Source organism: Mytilus californianus, unplaced genomic scaffold, assembly GCF_021869535.1.
Source record: "Mytilus californianus isolate M0D057914Y unplaced genomic scaffold, xbMytCali1.0.p SCAF_5, whole genome shotgun sequence".
NCBI classification, from domain to species: domain Eukaryota; kingdom Metazoa; phylum Mollusca; class Bivalvia; order Mytilida; family Mytilidae; genus Mytilus; species Mytilus californianus.
In genome coordinates, this window is record NW_026262701.1 from 76,008,548 (window position 1) to 76,028,351 (window position 19,804).

Here is a 19,804-nt window from a genome sequence, read left to right on the forward strand (position 1 = left end):
GTCACGTGTTTTCTAGACGTCTTTGGTGTTGCATGTCGTTAATAAGCCAGTTGCTGCGTTATTGTACATCTCACATCTCTCTTTATACAAACAAAGAAATTAAGCAACAATTTGTTTTTGTTTACATACTTGTATACTTGTTGAAAAACGCCTTATAAGACCTTAAATACCCCTAGGGCCTTTTCCGATGCCGATGTGAGCAATATATCCCTTCACCGAAATGTACGTTTGTTAATCGTTTTGTCTCCCGTTTGAAGATATTTTTTTTTCATCATTTGTACTTGTAAATCATGACCAACTAAGGCACACCCTTCCTCGAATATCCAACTGTAAACTATAATGTATCGAAAGTAGAAATGGTTTTAAGATCTCTTTTTTTTTCAGTTTCTACTGCCGTGTGAATAATAAAGGTTATTACACATATCTGTTTATTATTTGTTTACGTTCCAAGCGCTTTAATTTCTGGATTTATCTTCTTCGAAACACTGACCTTTCTTTTATTGTGGGCCATGGGTTTTCTTAAAATGGTATGTTTGAATTTGTAAATTTCGTGAACACAATTTATTTCGGAATTGAATTGAAAAAAATAATCATGTGACGGGATCTGAGTTTTTATTATTATTTTATTTTTATTTGCCCTGTCGGAGTTCGTAAATTACTATTTATTGAATATTACATTCTACTGATTTAATTTTGTTTCGTCTTAGCGAAGTGCACTTAGTGTTGACATCCCATATTTTCAAGCGTGTGTTAACTTTCTCCTCATGCTGATGTTGTTTTCTTGTGAAGACTGCGCTTAAACGATTACAGTGCTGGCTCTTAATTTTTAACAATCTTCCAAAAAACAATATCAGATTTTTTTTCCAAATAAATGTCCCCTTTCGATTTCGCTGTCAGCGGTTTCTCGGCAGCCATTTTAAAACAAAAGGATTTCTTAGCGGTATTGCTATTAATAGTGGTCTTCAGCACTCTTAGGCCAGTAGCGATTTCATCACCAGTAATCTACAATCTAATGTTTTATGACTGTAATTTATCAGTTATATTAAAACAGAAATTAATATTATATGTAATACTAAGTAAATTTTGAAAAAAAAATCACACACTCATTAGATGACACACTTACTAATATCTATTTACTGATAAACTCCTGCCTTTTTCTGGAATACAGTTTATCATAAATTATTCGCATTTGTCCAATATATCTTGCAGTCATACTACATTTATCTAAATAGGAAAAGCCAACCTGCATAAAGTCCAACGACAAATATAACATGCATATTCAGGACGACTGTATGTTAATGATTCTTATTGTTGTTTGTCCAGTGGCAAATATATACACTTTATTCTGACTCCTAGCCAACACGTATTCGATCTTACTCCTAAAGACATTGTCAGAAAATAACCAAATACAAATTTTTAAATCTTTAGTTTTGATCCTGCTTTGTTAAAAAGAAATATGTGTCTAAAAGGTCTAAAGAATGCTCAAACAATTGAACTTTTGACTGATTTCTGTCTTTGCCAATTAATCAAATTTTAAAAAAAAAGCCATCTATCTATGGATCTTAATATTTTCCTTTTGTAATTTCACCAATCCTAGATTCAAGGTGTTTTGAACTGTTGAGTAATTTTTTTCCTATACAGTTTATGAGTAAAAAACTGAGGACGATAGATGTATTCACTTATTCAAAATGTTTCACACTGTACCATAGTGACACGATTTGACCCGAGTTTGACCTTAGACCTTTGGTATCAAACAGATGTCTCGTCTGTTTCCCAATGTACCGAGATTGATAATGAGTTTTGTTAGTATCCAAACACATTGCTATGTCTTTCAGTCCTGATAACTGATTCTGGGGAAATCCGTTTAACAACATGGATTTATATGACAAATCGTTATTTGTTTATTTCTTCGTTATTTGTTTATTCTTAAAAATATTTGTACTCATGATCCAAGCGTTAACTAATGACTTAAATACAAATAAGAAGTCTCTAGATATTTCAGTGTTATTGCTGTGACCTTAGCTGTCTAAATGCATGTATGGTAATTTGTACATACTTGTGTTGTTGGGTTGCTGTCTCCCCAATGAATATTCCCGTTTTAAGTATTATCTCATCTCCTTTTATTCACATAGCTCTATACCATATACACAATTGATTTTCAATTTCGTAATCAAAATATTCGGTATATATTATAGGTTCATCAAAATCATTCCAAATGTAGATGTATCATTTCAAGAAAGTTTGGTTTTAATCACCCATTATCTGTCATCTAATTTGAGTTATTAGTATCAATATGGTTTTTCAATGAGGTTGTTAATCAGCGAAACACAATTTTTAGTTAACATTTATTCAAACCATCTCTTGCCCTTAATGACTCAGTTATTAAGATGTGTTATGGCTGTTTGAGTTGTTTGACTGCTTCTGAATTTTTCCCCTCACCTCCTTTCATTCAAAATACGTTTAAAATAACCATAAATGACAAATGTTGACGATAGGTCCTATGGTTCTGTTAAACAATGAGGGACATGCTCATACAATTACCATAGCTGGTACCAACATTCCGAAATTAAACAATTCCAATATCCTTTTCTAAAGCCATTGCAGTATATATGTACAAAACATAATTCAAACCAAGCAGAGAGAAAAAAAAGAAGACAAGGCCGCACGGTGACCAATAGTTGTTAATTTCTGTGTCATTTGGTCTTTTGTGGAGAGTTGTCTCATTGGCAATCATACTACACCTTTTTGTTTTTATATATTCCAAAGATTGTTCATTCATTGTATAAGATATCATACAAACAGTTTCTTTCAAAATTATGTGACCAAAATCTTTATATAATTTACTTTGTATATTAAAATATAAGACCAGTTAACTACACAGCTTCATATTTTTTTATATTACTAGCTGTATATCTATAGGAATGCAGAAATGTTTTGGGAATTCATGTTCTGTATTCTTCTTTCAATCAATTCCTCAGTATTCTGTATACTGGTACATGTACATCATTTGTAGATAAAGTACATGTAGGTAATGTTGGAGTGAACTAGCATTTGAACGAATTCCGTTAAATATGTAAATAGTTCACAAGTACAGTTGAACAAGGCAGACATTTATCAAGAACATGCTAAATTGAGTGTATCATTAATAAAGCAAAGCGTGGGGCATGCGTCAATGAGACAGCAACCCGACGAGACAATTGAAATCGTGTGTCGAACAAAGTATGGCTTAATTACCAATATCTAAATAATTTAACAAAACTCAAGGAAGTACATTTTGTTTGAGGTGATGTTGCAAACAAATACTTTGTCACCTTTACAGTATTCGTTCTTAAAAACCAAACTATATAATTTTTTTTTATTGAGTATGACCAAATACAAAACTCGGTTTTACCAATGTCTATAACCAGGTTAGTATGACACGTTTTGATTATATACATGTAGTTGTCAACCCTTAAAACCTTCAAATGGGGAGATATCCCCAACAAAAATGTTTTTGGGGATTCTTACCAAACTGAAGAACTGAAAGCTATCGTAAACTAAAGAACACAGTTTTTATCAATAAAAACATAAACAATGCGTCAATCTGTCGTAATTTAGCTATCTAGCTATCTTCAATGTTTAAATTGAGAAAGCTGCGTTTTAGTAACGTTTAAGATAACCATAAAAAAAAATAATAGATTATCTCATGGTGTATATCAAGACGGACTTTGTGATTTTTGACGACGAAAAATAGAAAAAAATCCATACAAACAACCTTGGAACAATAGATAAATGTATTAGTCTAAGACAAAACCGCATGTTTACTATGATGTTGTGCATGTATCATTACCATGCGAGTTCACAAACATATATAGTTAAGTTGATGTTGAGTAGACGTTAGCATGTATACAGCAATCCAACGACACACATAACCAAAATAAATGTACATGTCTTCACAAATTTGCAGGTATCTCTATGTCAAGCCTTAAATCGTACCGAGACTAAGCATATTAATTAGCATGTGTCTTGAGCATACTTAATGATGATTATACCTATGAATAATAATCTCTGCTGGTATTTGCACTGGTAAAGTCTTTGGTTTTGATTTAACCGGAATCATAACAAATGCATGAGTTGTCTTGAATATAAAATAAGGCTTTATAATTCAGAGTTATAGCTGAAACAATGTAAGTGGATGTGTCAGCTCTGGCTAATTAAGATATACAAGTGATAAATGGTTGGCATATATCATATATTTACAGTAACCAATGAAAGAACATAACTTGACATTTTATTTTAATTTGCTAAAGGGCATACGATACAGTTACAGGGGAGATACTGACGTAGCTAACGTAAAATGTTATTTTACGTGACGTAAAATTAATCATTTTCAAAGAGAAATGTTGCACAAATTTAGCGCATACTTATGTAAATAAGATATTCCAAATGTGTTTACAAAAATCTTTTGGTATTTTATTGTTTTAAACAAAACTTTTAGGTATGTCTATCTCAATTTTTATTTTCATTTAAATTTGCTGGAGAATCTTTATCTCCTATCCGGACACATTATTTTGACCCCGAGCCATTAGGGTTTGCCTAATGACGTAAAAGTTGCTGCCTAACTGAAAATCAGCTAAGACCTTTTTTTTTAAATGAAATAATATTGCAATGCGAACATTTTTTTAACGTTCCAAATCCTATTATTTTTTTTTTCTAATAGTTGTTTATATCACTGGAACACGCCAAAACTCCGTAACTGTATAAAATTGTATATTGTTTGAAGATTCTATATTCCAACCTACATGTCCACTTATTTTGTCATATTCTCTATACATGATAAGACAAATTGAATTTCCAAGTACAACGTTCAAATAGATATTGTTTTTGAAATAGGATTATGATTTGAAATGAACTTTTATCAGTATTGTTATCGAGGTTAACAAACAAAAAATTACCGTTATTACCACAGTTATATAAAATTCATGTTGCTTTTGTTATCTACTTTCTGTGTACTGTGAATAGTTTGGGCCGTTTTTCTCTGTATTCGTTTACTCTTAGGACAAAAGGTGTTAACATACAACTAGTGCAACTTTGTTATTTATAATTACAACTTTAATGTTCATAAAAGGTTTACAAAACATTGTCATATCATTTCAATTTACGGAAATATTCGAAGTTACCTTGCAATATGTCAACAATAAATCAACAGGAAGTGACTATTTGAATCTTAGCAAAAAGATAATGTTCTTTCCTGATATTCACTGAGTGACACTAAAGTCATATGAAACTTCGAATTAAAAAAAAAATAAATATGTTTTATATACTTGAATGGCTTAGTTTTACTATAAAACAAATGTTTGTGAACTTTCTTGTAAACGAAAATCCGTTTTATTATCAAAATCTTCATAAATGTACTGCTATAGAATCATTGTCTTCCAATACTCTCACTATCCGATATATTTTCCTATCATCTGTGATTTGTTTGTTTATATCCTATATGCTACAATTTTTCCCGTTGGATTATTAATGGTCCTATAGGACATAAATTAACCCAATTTGATTTGTTTTCTCCTTTTTTTGCATGTTTTCCGTTATGATTTGTTATTATTTCTATATGAATAATTGTAATCCTATAAGAGTAATTCTACAATGGAAAGACCCGATGGAGAAAAAAATATCCTATTCATTTTTTTCTATCTTAAGAGATATAAAACTCTAGGAGAAAAAATATCCTTTAGGATTTTTAGAACCGTAAAGGATTTTATATGAACATTATTTTTTTTGTCATGTATACCTGTACCATGAGATACAATGTCGCAAACATCTTGTTGACCAACACAGACACACATGGTTGTGTACTTAGATAAGTGCTTAGTTAAAAAAACTGTATTATTTAGAATGTTTGTTGATTGATTGATTGATTGACTTATTAGTGTTTAACGCCACTAACAGCATTACTTTGCTATTTCGTGGTGGTTAGAATGTTTGTTTATGTTGGTTTTTTGGCAGAAGTTATGAATACTACGGAAAGGATATGAAGTAATCATATTACACAGACAAAAACACTGAATTATTTAACTACTATAAAACACTACAGCATAATACTTAATTATCAGTATACGACAGACGTTAATCATACACTGTAACTAAACACTGATTTATTTAACTAGCATCAAACACCAAAACATAATACTTTAATCATCATTACAGAACGGAGAAACAGCATTACATTTGGCAGCTTACAGTGGAAACATTGAGTTAACAAAATGGCTGATAGAACAAAAAGAAATGGATCCCATGGTTAAATCATCTAAGGTAACATTTTGCATTATGTTTGTGCATAGATTCAGATTATTTTATTCTCATGTTTTTTTATAGAATTTTTCATAAATGTATTTCAAATTTGAAAGGACTAAAAATGATATGCACTAAACAAAATTACTTCATTATATAAAACAAATCATCAATCAATAAACTATTCTCTCCCAAAATAAAAGGAAACGCAACAACCAACATGTTTTCAAAATATGATTTTTTTCAAACATTTGCTTGAAAGAGACATTGCAACATGATCATGTCAAAATTTAAATGTCCTATACTTGAAATAAAACTCCTGGTTTCGGGTCTAGAAGTAGAACGCTGAAAGTCGAGACATGTGGTTCTTCCGGCGGGAGTCAAAATCTTCCGAATTTTAAGCCCTCTTCTGTCCCTCCCGTTAATTATTCAAATCTTCCGGTTTTTTTTAAATTTCAACCCCAAAAAAATTGTCAGTCTCTATTTTTTTTTACCATCGATGTCCACATTAATTACATTGTTGTTTCACTGATGAAGGTAATTTTTACCTGTAAATCAAAGAACTTGTATAATTATATGGCTTCACTTGACACCTTGGGTGTCAAATATACTATTAATTAACGATTTTTACCTCAGGCTAACTGCCGTTATGTAATAAAAGCTTTGTGTATTTGAAAACACTTAAATGAAATTTCGGGTTACTTCCCTTGTTTTATCATGTTTTAAGTTACCCTCCTTAACATAACGTAAATTGATAAAAGAATATAAATGAAATACAAATTGAACGAAGAATCATTTAAGGATGGTAATTTAATGATTTTTAAGTGTTTATGCTAAATCTGGCCGAATGAACAATAAGCTTGGAAAATAGAATAACACTTTAAAACACATAAATTATGATTGGATGTTGGAACTGAGGAACACACTAAGATAGGTGACAAAGATGAGTAAAGGAAAAAAATCACATACAAATTTTTCGTATAGCTTAGTGTTGGAAAATATTTCACATTGTAACAATACAGAGATAATTCATTAATAGTAATACTGTTATCTTAAAAAAGGGGGAAATATGTAGCTTTATTATCAAAATGAACACAGAAAACATCGATAAATATGTCGATAAAAAATCTTCAGTTTTGAGGCCCAAACTCCTACTGAAAATTTTCAAATCTCCGGTTGTGACTTGACAACTCTGTCACATGTATGTTAAACTAAATGATTTTAATGAACATTGAATTTCCATTGGTCTGATAGTATCTATTAATGAAATTAACTATTTTTGACAGAATAACGTTTTGTTTAATTATCTTTCTGTTTTCAAACCACTGTGTTTCGGACTTCTGACAGAAATATCGTTTTTTTTTTCATTTTCTTCTTGCTTTCAGACACTTGCTCAGGCTATGATGGAATTAAGTGGTAAACGTTCAGAAATAATCAGATTATTGGACATAATTTATTGTCAGTATACTATTCCCAAGTTTATTATTACAAAACACAATAGCACGTTGTATTAAATACTGCACACACTACGCGTACAGGGACCGTATCAAAACACGATTTAATTATTTATCTAATTGCGTTATCCTTTTACTTGATATTTAATAAACATTCAAATCAAAACGCATATGTTCTGTCACTTACTTTCTTTACTTATATACTTTCCGATCTACAAATGAACTTGGTTCGTTGAAATATACACAGTCACGTGGTAGCCTATCCATAGAGGGGCCGTATCAAAGACATAGATAACTACCTGTATAATTGATCGAAGATTTTCGAGACGTTCCGAGAATCTTGTTTCCGAGGATATCTGAATGGCTCATAGAAGCTTCCAAAAGTCGCCAATACATAGGGGGTTCACGCATAAAGAATGATTATATTTATAACAGTTATAATGTCAGTTCCATAAATGAAAAGAGTATATAAGGTGGATAGAAAACGGCATTACATACTATTCATGATTTCCCATGTACGAAACCTTCATACAAATTTAATTATTTTTATCCATAAATTGTATTCAGAAGTGCCCAGGCTTGGATCTGTTCAGCGAAAAAAATTAAATGATATGCAGGTTGCTATATATCATTTGAGAGCAAGAGAGAAATATCTCAAAAATATTCTTCTCTTAAACCGCTTGATCAAATAAAATGAAACTTGACATACATGTAAAGCATCTTTGGGAAGTCCTCTATTAAATTTGCTCATTTTGGTCCGATCGGACAACAAACGTGGCTGCCATGGGGGATATTTAAAAAAAACCTCCTCTGAAACCGCCAAACCTTCTCCTCTGAAACCTCTTGGCCAAATGGAACCAAACTTTACAGGAAAGATCTATGGTTGGTCCTTCACAAATGTTGTTCCGATCGTAAGACAAACATGACCTCCATGGTCAATTTGTGTTTCTGATTGGCTGATTAAATATTTTAGTTATACTCTCAAATTGGTTGGCCAAATTTAAACTAAACTTGACATGAAGCATTTATTGGAGGTCCCTTACGAAAGTGTCTTATTTTGTCCTGATCAGATAGCAAATATGGCTGCCATGGGCACTTTTTGTTTCTGATTGGCTGATATTGTTTACAATCTTGTCCTCTGAAACTTCATTTGACATATGACAGTTGTTTTCCATTCGTTTGATGTGTTTGAGCTTTTGATTTTGCCATTTTGTAATGGACTTTCCGATTTGAATTTTCCTTGGAGTTTGGTATTTTTGTTATTTTACTTTTTTCATTGCCAAATGTAACCACACTTTACAGGAAGCATATATAGAAGATCCTTTAAAAAACAAATATCAGGTTCAATTTGACAGACTTTGGCAGGTGAGCCATAACAGGCTCATACGAGCTTCTGGTTTCATTTGATGATAAATAGTTAAGCGGTCATTTGACACATTTGTTTTGTGCAAGTATTTTTTAGTATGTCTTTATAACTTTGATAGAAATAAGATATGATTAAGGGGAGGTTTGAGATCCCACAAACCTAGTTAAACCCCCACCACTCCGTTATTTGAAAAAAATGTATGTAGCAAGTCAGGACATCTCATCTTTCTATCAGATTTCGATTAAAAGTCTCGTCCTTATATGTTTATGTCATAGGGTTTCGGGAGAATGTTTTTTTTTTCTTTTTAAAAACATAATAATATTTATTCATCAAATCTTGCTTGCTACAAATCTCACCACGTGTCCATGCTTCTCTTGATTTGTTCTGTTACACTCAACTGATTATCCAGGAAAATAAACAGCTGATTAAACTTAGTAACTTATTAAGATGTACAAGTGTCCTATATAAAGACTAACTATTGCTAAAATCATTTTTAATTGACAATAACATTGGACATATTGAATTATATATATCTGTGTCTTCTCTCTTATTAAATTCATCTCAAAAATACTATAGACATCAACAATTTTTGTTCTCTGTTCGGATACATAATATGACTTGTAGATAGAAAAACTAAGTATCGTTTTTAGATAATTCAAAAAGTAATATTTTCTATTTGTGATTTTATATCCAAATATAAGATGTTGTAAATTAATAACAAATTCTATTTTTACTTTTTTTAAAGAGGTCATCAACTTTTTTCCAAAATTTAATCAAATATGAACAATATAGAAAATAATGTGCATAATCTTCTTCTTGGTTACAAAAATTACACTTATCTGTCTTAGTTATTTTCCATTGCAATAAATGTTTTTTTCGTTAGAACAATATACTGTAATAATTTCCATCTAAATATTTTTAACTTATTTTCAGTCAGATATTCAAAAATAAATTGGTACAATGAATTCATATTTATAGTTTCTTGTATTTCTAGGATTCTAAGCCATCTGTTTATTCCTATTGATGGCTCTATTTTTATACTTATTAAAGAGTTATATAATATTTCATTTGTTAATAAGTGAGTCTCAGTATAATGATTTTTCCAGATAATCTTATTTCTCTGAATATCAACTGTACTTTTAACCGAATTTTCTTTTTGAACAACATGGATCCATTCTTCTGGGATAGAATTTTTTAATTAATGAAATTCAGCGATCCAGTTTATTTTGAACTTTAATTTGTTTATATGGTAGATTTCTGATAATGACATTGTATCATCTAAGATATCATTTATGTAAATCAGATCAATCTTAATCCAATATAAATGATTTATTTCCAAATTTTATAAATTTATTTCCCCATATTGTTTGTTTTCTGATATCAATAAATGTATTTGGTTGTTTTGTTTGCCCCCCGCCACTCAAATTCAAGGACTTTATTACTTCTTGATAAAACGCAGGAAACTTTTAAGAATATTTCAGAGATTTAGTATCGTTCAAATTCATGCTAAATATTGACAGAATTCTGTTTGAAACATTTAAATATTTCTATGGTATAAGCTTCCAAGTCGCAAGTTTACCATTTACCAATCTATTCACCCATGATGCTTTTAAAGCCACATAATAACTTTTAAAGTCGACCATTTTTAAACCTCCCTTTTCATATGGACCTATCATCAGGCTTCTTTAAACTTTGTCTGGCTTCCCATCCCAAATATATTTAAAGCTTTTGTTTTCTATTTCTTTTAGATAATTTTCAAAAATTAAACAGACGTTTCCTAGGAATGTAAATAAAGGCAATAATAAAATCTTTATAATTAGGATTTTCCCTAAAATTGATAGATTTCGTTTTTTCTATATCATAAATAATTTATTCATGTTTTCTATTTACAATCCCTATTTAATTTTTGGCATTCCACTTTATCATGTCTGAAAAACACCCCTAGAGCTTTAATATGTTTATCTCCCCACTTAATCCCGACAATTGTATCTTTACACGATTTCAATTTCCCAATCCATAAGCCCTCTGTTTTATTGTGTTATTTCTATTTAATAAAAAAAACCTGAAAAAGAACCAACAGTTTCTAATTCGTTCATTGCAGTTACTACATCGTTTTTATCTTTACAAAAAAAGTGTTGTGTCGTCAGCTAATTGTGAAATCTTAATACTATGACTTTTCCCATCTAGTTTTACATTTATACCTTTTACATTTTTATTATTTCTGAATCTTTGGGCCATAATTTCAACAGCCAACACAAACACTAGAGCCGACAAAGCGCATCCTTGTCTTATTCCACTTAAATTTTTGAAAGTTTCTGATACTCATCCATTGTTAATAACACATGTTTGTATATCTGTGTACATTGTTTTAACCCAGTTAATAAATGATTCGTTAAAACCGAAATGCTTCAAAGTTCCAAACATAAAATCCCATTCCAACAAATCAAAATCTACAAAAACTATTGCCCCCTCTATATTGTATGTGTCTGCATAATCTATAACATCTTGAATTTGTCTCAGATTAAACCCAATAAATCTATTTTTAACGTAACCGGTTTGATCTTCATTGATAATTTTTTAAAGTACTTTTTTTTAATCTTTTAACCCATTTTTCTCTAGATCTAATTTGTGTCCCTTTTGCGTTTTCATCATAAATCTTACTTAATTCTTTTTCTATATCATTAATTTCTTTTTCCAGATTATAATTTTCATAAGCGTGTCTCTCATCTATAAGCTCCATTTTATGTTCCAGGTCCTTTACTAAACTACGCCTTCGCTCTCTTGTGAACTTCGCTTTATTTCAATAGCAACGCCCCTACTAGAAGTTGAACCGTGACTATAAAAGGTTTCATATTCCGTTTTAATATTATAAATTCTCTTTCAATATTTTCATTAAAATGTGTCTTTTTTAATTAGGTAATTTGGCTTTTTTGTGCTTTTATCCATTCCATAACTCTATTTCTTTTTTCCCTAGAACTGATCCCGTTTACATTGAGACTACATAGATTAATTGTATGTGCTAAAGTCATTGTAATAGTTACAAATTAATATTGTATTTAAATATCAACACGTGTCCATAATATATTAATTATACACCTCATATTTGCTAAAAGATTGAAATAAGTACAAGTATACATCATTTTACTCAAATCATATTTATAACACAATGTTCTATAACATAAATAACTACAATATTTACCAGTATTTATCACCTGGTGTGACCTCCACATAATTATTGTTACACTACTAAACCACGGGTATAATTTGTACCCTTTAATACATGCTGATACATACTGATTTAAATAATTGGCTCATTTCGGGAGAATGTCAGTCCCTTTCGATGTGTGATCTTGCTCATGTAAGTGTCTTTTATACATATTATTATAATCGATCACTGACTGGTACAGGCTGCTTGGAATCGACTTCTTTCAATACTGAAATGTAAGAACCCAGTACTCAACATGAATAATATTACGTCTTTCGGGGCGTGGAATTTGACAGTACGGACACGCTGGGATGTTCTTAATATGTTCCCAATTTGAGGTAGCGTTTCAAACGTTCGCTGTGTACACCGAACATTCTTTATAAATAATGATCTCTCGTGAATACATTACTGTATATTTTAACTGAATTTAAAGAAACCTTTTGTGATGTTATTATTGGTAATGGTTCTTTTTTATGACAATTTGACCCGGCTTTGGTTTAATAATATATCAGAGACGCATCACGGGTTTTTCATAAAGGAGATTCTGGGGGAGATTGGACAATTCTCGCATGTTTCCTTACGTTTTTTTTAAATTTCTGTGCAACAGTTTGTGTGTATGTTGGGTGGTGGAAATTCCAACCTTAAAAACCTCATCTGTCGTCTTCTTTTTGTGGTACTTTTTCAAAAGACCTGTTCTCAAGCGCAAATTTACATATGTATGGAAAAATACATACACAGGTACATGCATTTACACATTACGCAAATTTGCATGGTGCGTAAATTTACAGGACATTGTATCATCATGCAAAAGTTAGTTGCATATCTGTAAAAGTACACGCTATGTATTTCGTGCATGTGAAGGAAAACCGAAAATATAAACTTTGGTTTTTGTTTGGATTCGTTATTCATATAGAAATGCATGTTTTATTCATGATTTTCAAGTCGACTATCATTTCAGGGAACGATGGCTGGCATACAGCCGGTACACTCTTTTCTGTATAATTCAATCAAACCAGAAACGACTCTGATGAAAATAACGATGTTTTTCATTTTACAGATTTTGTTTGGTTTCTTAGTTTTTCGTTTCTCAATTTACATATTTCGTTGCGTTGTGTTGCGTTTTCTGTTCTTATAGTTTACAAATTATATATCATTTGAAAGGGGAAAATTGTACTATAAGAATATGCCTGTCGTAAGGATCAGATAATGGTCCAATTTAATTTAAAACTAAAGCTAAAGGTCAACTTCACAATTTTTAAAAAAAGGATTTCAACTTTGATTTGTTTCCACTTGTATTTTCTGTCAAATAACAAAATCCGGCTTCATTAATAATAGATTTTAATAGAAGGACTAAATGCTAGATAGTTGTTCACAAACAATTTCTCAACACGACGTTTTTAATTACAAAACTCAAAATATGAAGTTTTCAACCATATAAAGTCAAAATGACCTTGACCTCACAAATAATGTCAATTTTACACAAAACAATCATTTGTCGTGAAAGACAAAACTTCAAAGTCATTTTTCAGCCAATACTGATACGATGTATCAGTTCAAAAGCAGCTAGGTTTAATATATGACATTATACTGTTTTTTTGTCATATTTGTTTACAACATGAATTTGTTTGGCTTTATCGATTAAACTATTTCCAAATGGGTAGTTAAATAAATTAAATGTCTTTTAGGTAGTTATATTTACTTACATTGATTTGATAGGAGCCCCTTCCCTGAGGGTTTTGATTGGGGGGGTCCTATATTTTTGTATTCTTTAATTTTATAGGGGATTGTTTTCTATTCTTTATACTTTTTGTCCATTATTCTCTAGTCTTTATACTTTATATTTTAGCACCTTATTATTCTCTATTATTTATTTTCTTTATCCATTTTTCTCTATTCTCTATATTTTTTGCCTATTATTTTCTATTCTGTAAACCCCCATCCACAACTTCATCCCTTCTTTTTGCAGCGTACTACAGATTTTCAAAGGTTCCCAGGTCTGCACTCCATCATTGTCATTTCCGTCATTCATAACAATGCGTGTATTCATGTTACAACATATTTCACTTACGTGGCATGAACAAAAGTCTGCGCATGACGGATTTTGCTCAAAGCAGACGAGCTCTTTTGAGTATAACAATAATACATTAAAACGATAATAATCAGTACCAATTTAACAGTATTGAGAATTAGGAGATACAACGCCAACCACGAACTCCCTACTCCTCAGGAAAAAAAAAATCAAACTTCAGTGATAAACTAGGGGGCAAAAGTCTGACCTAGTACAGGTACATCATATGTGTGTGTGTGGTTGTGATGTTGGTGTTGGTGATGGTGGTTTGGGATGGAGGGGGTGCACAAACCTCCAACTTTGCCTTTTTATATCATATATGGTAACAGTAAAACATGCAATTGAACGGAAAACTAAATAGTCCCGCTACCAACATGATGACCACTAACTTGAAACAAATAAATAAAACAACCTTTAATTTGAAAAGTATTTTGTTCACAACGTGCGAATTACTATGGAAAGAAAGCTAAGGTTGCCAACAATGTTTGTTTGCTACTAGCACTCATTGGAAAAAGAGAGAAACATAATTTCTAACACGTTAATGAAGTTTAAGTAGCGACACATTGAAACGGTCAGTATTTATGAGTACCTGAACGTATTCACAATCAGCAAACCATCGACGAAAAAACCTATTTTGACTGAATCAACCCTGTTTTCCTTGATAAAAGATGTCAGAATTTTGCCGAGTTTGAATATGTGATTTTTCAATTTTTCAGTTCTATTTACGATATGTCAATAGAATATTGGATGAGAAACACTGTCTTATTAAATATTTCGTAGGAAACGGTATATTAACATTCACAAGAGAGACTAAAGATACCGAACTGAAATTGCAATAGCAAAAAAACAAAAAACGACCAAAAGACAAACACCAGTGCGCAAAATACAACTTGGAAAACTAAAGACTGAGCAAAACGACCCCTACATAATTTGTCTCTATTCTAAAGTACCTAACTTGTAATTTTGTACTAACTACAGACATTATTAATCTGATTAAAATGCAGATTAGTTGTATACGCTTCACTTTCAAGCAAAGCAAAGCATGGACATTTGATTGAGATTTGGTAAAGTACTTGTAAGAAATTAAAAAAACCAACATTAGAACTTCTAGTAATAATTGCTTGAATCCGTTCAAATTTTAGCGAAGATCACGGAGGTGGTTGACATAGATTTGAATCAATCATTTTGGGTGGATACGTGAGGTTAATTGTGTTTAACGTGAACTCATCAGGGAGTGGATTGTCCAGATATTCATCAATTTCACTGTTTGTCAATTTGTCATCTGTTTAACAACTTTGTTACATGGCCGTCATGTTACATTATCAGTGAGAAGTCATATCATGCAATTACATGTGCTAGAGAAAAGCATTAACTTATTAGGGTTACATATAAGTACAAACCTTATGTTCAAGTTCGTCGCGTCTTGTGTACTTGGCGAAAGTAATATTTACTGTTTTTAAAATACCACAGATCATCTGCATTTTTCAGGGATAAAGCAAAATAAAACCAAAGAGTTAAAACGTCAATGTCATGATGTTTTTTTACCAAAGAGACCTCTCTCCACCAGTTCTAAAGTGAAAATATCCAAACTGTCTATGGACTTGAATAATGTGCAGACTGTGTCCCAAGCAAATAAGTGTATGTCTATATTTTTACGAAAAAATGCGATATATGTAAACAACTTGAAATTGTATAATGTTATAGTTCAGATGCCAATAAACAACTTAACTAACAATTATGAATTATGGTCATCCGAAAAAATAAAATTATCTTGAAGAAAATGTAGGCATATAAGTTCAAATAAACATTTTGAAATAGGTGGATGAAAAAATTACAAAAATAGTCTATTCGGAAAATTAATTTTTTTAGGAAACTGTGACCATACAAATGTCTTAAGACAGGGAAAAATAAAGTAAACATATGTATGTTTTATACAAGATAAGTTTTAGCCGTGTGTTATTTGGGAAGATTAAACTCAATAGTTTAATTAGCACATTTCAATATTTTCAAGTATTTTTTAATCAAATTTGACCTTTAGTACCAAGCACTGTATTCTGGACTTAATAAATGTAATTAGCAAAATTTGTAACTTTTAATAACCCAGTTAGCTTATCACAAAATATTGTTGACATTGATATGCATCTATACCACTAAAATAACGAGGTCCAATTTGTTAGCCGGAATAACATAAAAACGCCGAATCAAAGAATTCAACTTTATGTATAACTAATATAGGACAATACTGTTGATACAAAATTACACAATCCCAGGCCTTTTTGTTGTCCACATAATTAATATTACCAATTATTAACAAGTTCCGGGTCGAATCCGATACCAGTACCAATATTATATGGCACATGTACATGTAGTTTCCGGTTGTAGTTCTTCTTCTTTATTCTTCCCTCCACTATCTGGAGTACCACTACTATATTGTAGTGAGAAAGCCAGGGCGGATTCAAACAGAAAGATTTTGAAAGCAGAGGAAAATGTGCACCTTATAATCAGCATGACTTTATCAAATGACAATACGAATACTAAAAATCCAGGCTAAAAATAAGGCGTAGTTACTTTAATTCAGACACGGACCCGTGATGTCGCGGGTGTGTTCTAGTATAACTCTATTTTTTGCCTCTTCCAAATGTAACAAAATGAAAAATGAAAAAATTCCCACGGTCTATCGTGATTAAATTTATTTTTAATTATAGCAGAATTCCTAAGGACACCCAGAGGTCGAGGTCAACCAAGACTAGATTCATATTAAATGGCCAGATATGAAAGAAAAATGCTATATTATGTGTTAGAGCAATGGCTGGTTGACTCGGAGTCAGAATAATTTGTCCGAGTGGAGTATCTGTCTAACTGCTCAGTATATTACTTGCCTGTATAGTCCATAAGAAATAATAATAATAATAAAAAAAAAAAAAGATGATTAGATACGAATAATAACGCTCGTGTCAACGTATAAATAATAATAATACAAATAAATTAAGATATGCCGATTGCAGACGGATGATAAAACTCATGTGAACGCATCGGAAATGTACATTCATAAGCGCAAATAAGCAAACGACGTATATAAATATTTAAACATTGTCTCCCCTGAAATATACCGTTTAAAATGCACCAGAATCCTCATGCATAAATTGAGTTTCTATACAATCTAAAAAGTTTCGTTAGCATTTTAGGATATTTTACGTATTTTAATGCATGTTTCATTACTACCACTGGGTCGATACCACTGAGGGTTGACTATTAGTTGCCGAGGGTATAACAAGTCCATTGGTCAGTGCTTCTGTGTTGGCATGAAATTTACTTAAATACCATACCTTAATCTTTAGAAATGTGTACATGGACAATTTTTGGTTATAGTTTTGGTAATTTTTGGTTGAAAGTTCTAAAACACTTTTTTAATCTTTGGTTAATTTTGGTTAAACAGTAATGATGAGTTGTTGACATGTATAGTGTCATTGGTATGAAGAATCGCCCTTTTGGAAAAATCCCAACCTTTCACAAACGATTACATTTTCATGATTACATTGAGAAATTGGCCAGAAACCTACTTAATATGTACGAACTTATATATAATATGTTAAATAAAGGGTTTTGAAAATTCTTCTCCCATCGTTTTGATCGTGAAAGGTTTTCTACCCGTCATACTGATTGATCTATCAACAATTACGTGTGCTTTAAACAGTGAAATTCAAAAATTTAAACCAAAGTTTGCAGAATGGTACTACTTGCAAAAATATTTTTAAAATCAAACACTTTTTTTGCTCAAGTTACGGTATAAACAAGACAGAAGAACGGAGTCTTTGCTATATCTCGCCTGGCGTTGGAGGGATAACAATCGTACCATGTTGCCTTAAAGAGTCTGTTCTCGGCTTAAGGAATCATTTGAACCAATTTACGGTACAGAAAATGCAATATATGTCGTGTCAGAATAACCATAAACTAGACAAGTTTGACACAAAAATAAAATAAGCTTGAACTACAAGGAATAATTAAGGTCTACTTATGATTAATGAAGACCATTCAAAAAAGCGAAATTGCCATTTATAATGAAACGATTGATAAGAGCAACTTAATACATTAGTTTTGGCACAGAAGATGTCCGAGTTTGATGTTCATATGCTTGTGGCACAAGTTAAAAAATGACCAAGAGCTTTTATTTATAGTTGTATGCATAGACGAAGGAACCCCAATATACTAAAGTATAAATACTGTATTAAGCCGGCGAACGTGTTTAGACGAACAGACCATATAGTGTTTCATTGTCTCGTTTGTTTTTCTGCTTTTCTTCCTAAATATTTACAGGTGCAATTGTTATGTGTTTATTTTTCATTCATGATATGTCCGCATCTTTTGAAAGGGGCATCAACACAGAAGCAACATTTATGAAACTTTATGAAATAAAACTGAAAATTAATATATAAAACGCTAGAACAAGCTTGGAAGAAAATAAAAAATAACTCTGCATTATCGAAAATTTGTTCGTTTCCAACCAAAATCGTATAACCGATTATGTGTACTTGTTACATTTCTATGAATGAAAGAAGCAACGTGCTTGGTTAATCTTTATTAATTTCGCATATGCAGAATTATTTACGCAATTGCATTATACAATAACGCATATGCATGATTAATAACGCAATTACATAGATAGAATTACTCGATAGCATAAATAGAATTACTCGATTGCATAAATAGAATTATGCATATGCATAATTAATAACCCGATAGCATAAATACAATTACGCATATGCAGAACTAATTACTCGATTGCATAAATACAATTGTGCAGATGCAGAATTAATAACGCATACGCGTAAATATATTTATGTAATTGCATATAGACTAAATTGTGACACACAATCCGCGCCATACTGTGCATGTTTGGCCTTCTTCTCGAATGCTTTCTTGCGATATTGAAATACGATGAATCTTTTTTTAAAATCATTGTTAACAACCAACACATATTTGTATTCTTTATTTACCGCTTTCTGCGAATATAAGGAGATGTTTGATATATGTTAATTAGAAGGAAACCCAACAACACAAACAAAACAATAACACAACTAGAGATCAGCATGCAGTCTTTAAAAGAAAAAACAAAATAGTTTATTAAATTAATTTGGTGTTTCCGACGCGCTTTTCTCAATACAAATAGCCTTCCAATGTGTTAAGCTCTACAAATTGCCCGCGTCTACAAAAGTTATGAATGCCTTAACAGTGATTTTCAACGATCAGGCAACACTTCCCTATATCCCATAAACAGCACATGAGTTTCCCAATTTGAAGTAGACATGGTTATTCTTTTTTGTTATAACTGTTACATCTTCTTTTAATTTGAAACAATGGACTAATTAAAGGTGCATACACGAATGATAAATAACAATAATTATAGAAATCAGGAGATGTGGTGTGCTTGCCAATGAGAC

At 31.3% G+C, this 19,804-nt stretch overlaps 1 protein-coding gene across 7 annotated transcripts in view; it reads left to right on the forward strand.

The window, feature by feature from the left end:
- Window positions 1–19,804, forward strand: part of LOC127703064 (uncharacterized) — a 434,903-nt gene that overhangs the window by 114,833 nt on the left and 300,266 nt on the right. For 5 of the 7 annotated variants that reach the window (XM_052207446.1, XM_052207448.1, XM_052207449.1 and 2 more), the window contains exon 3: window positions 6,190–6,294. The exons of the other annotated variants lie outside the window; for them this stretch is intronic. In XM_052207446.1, the coding sequence (XP_052063406.1) occupies window positions 6,190–6,294 (105 nt within the window). The remainder of the gene's footprint in view (window positions 1–6,189; window positions 6,295–19,804) is intronic. 7 annotated transcript variants of the gene reach the window in all.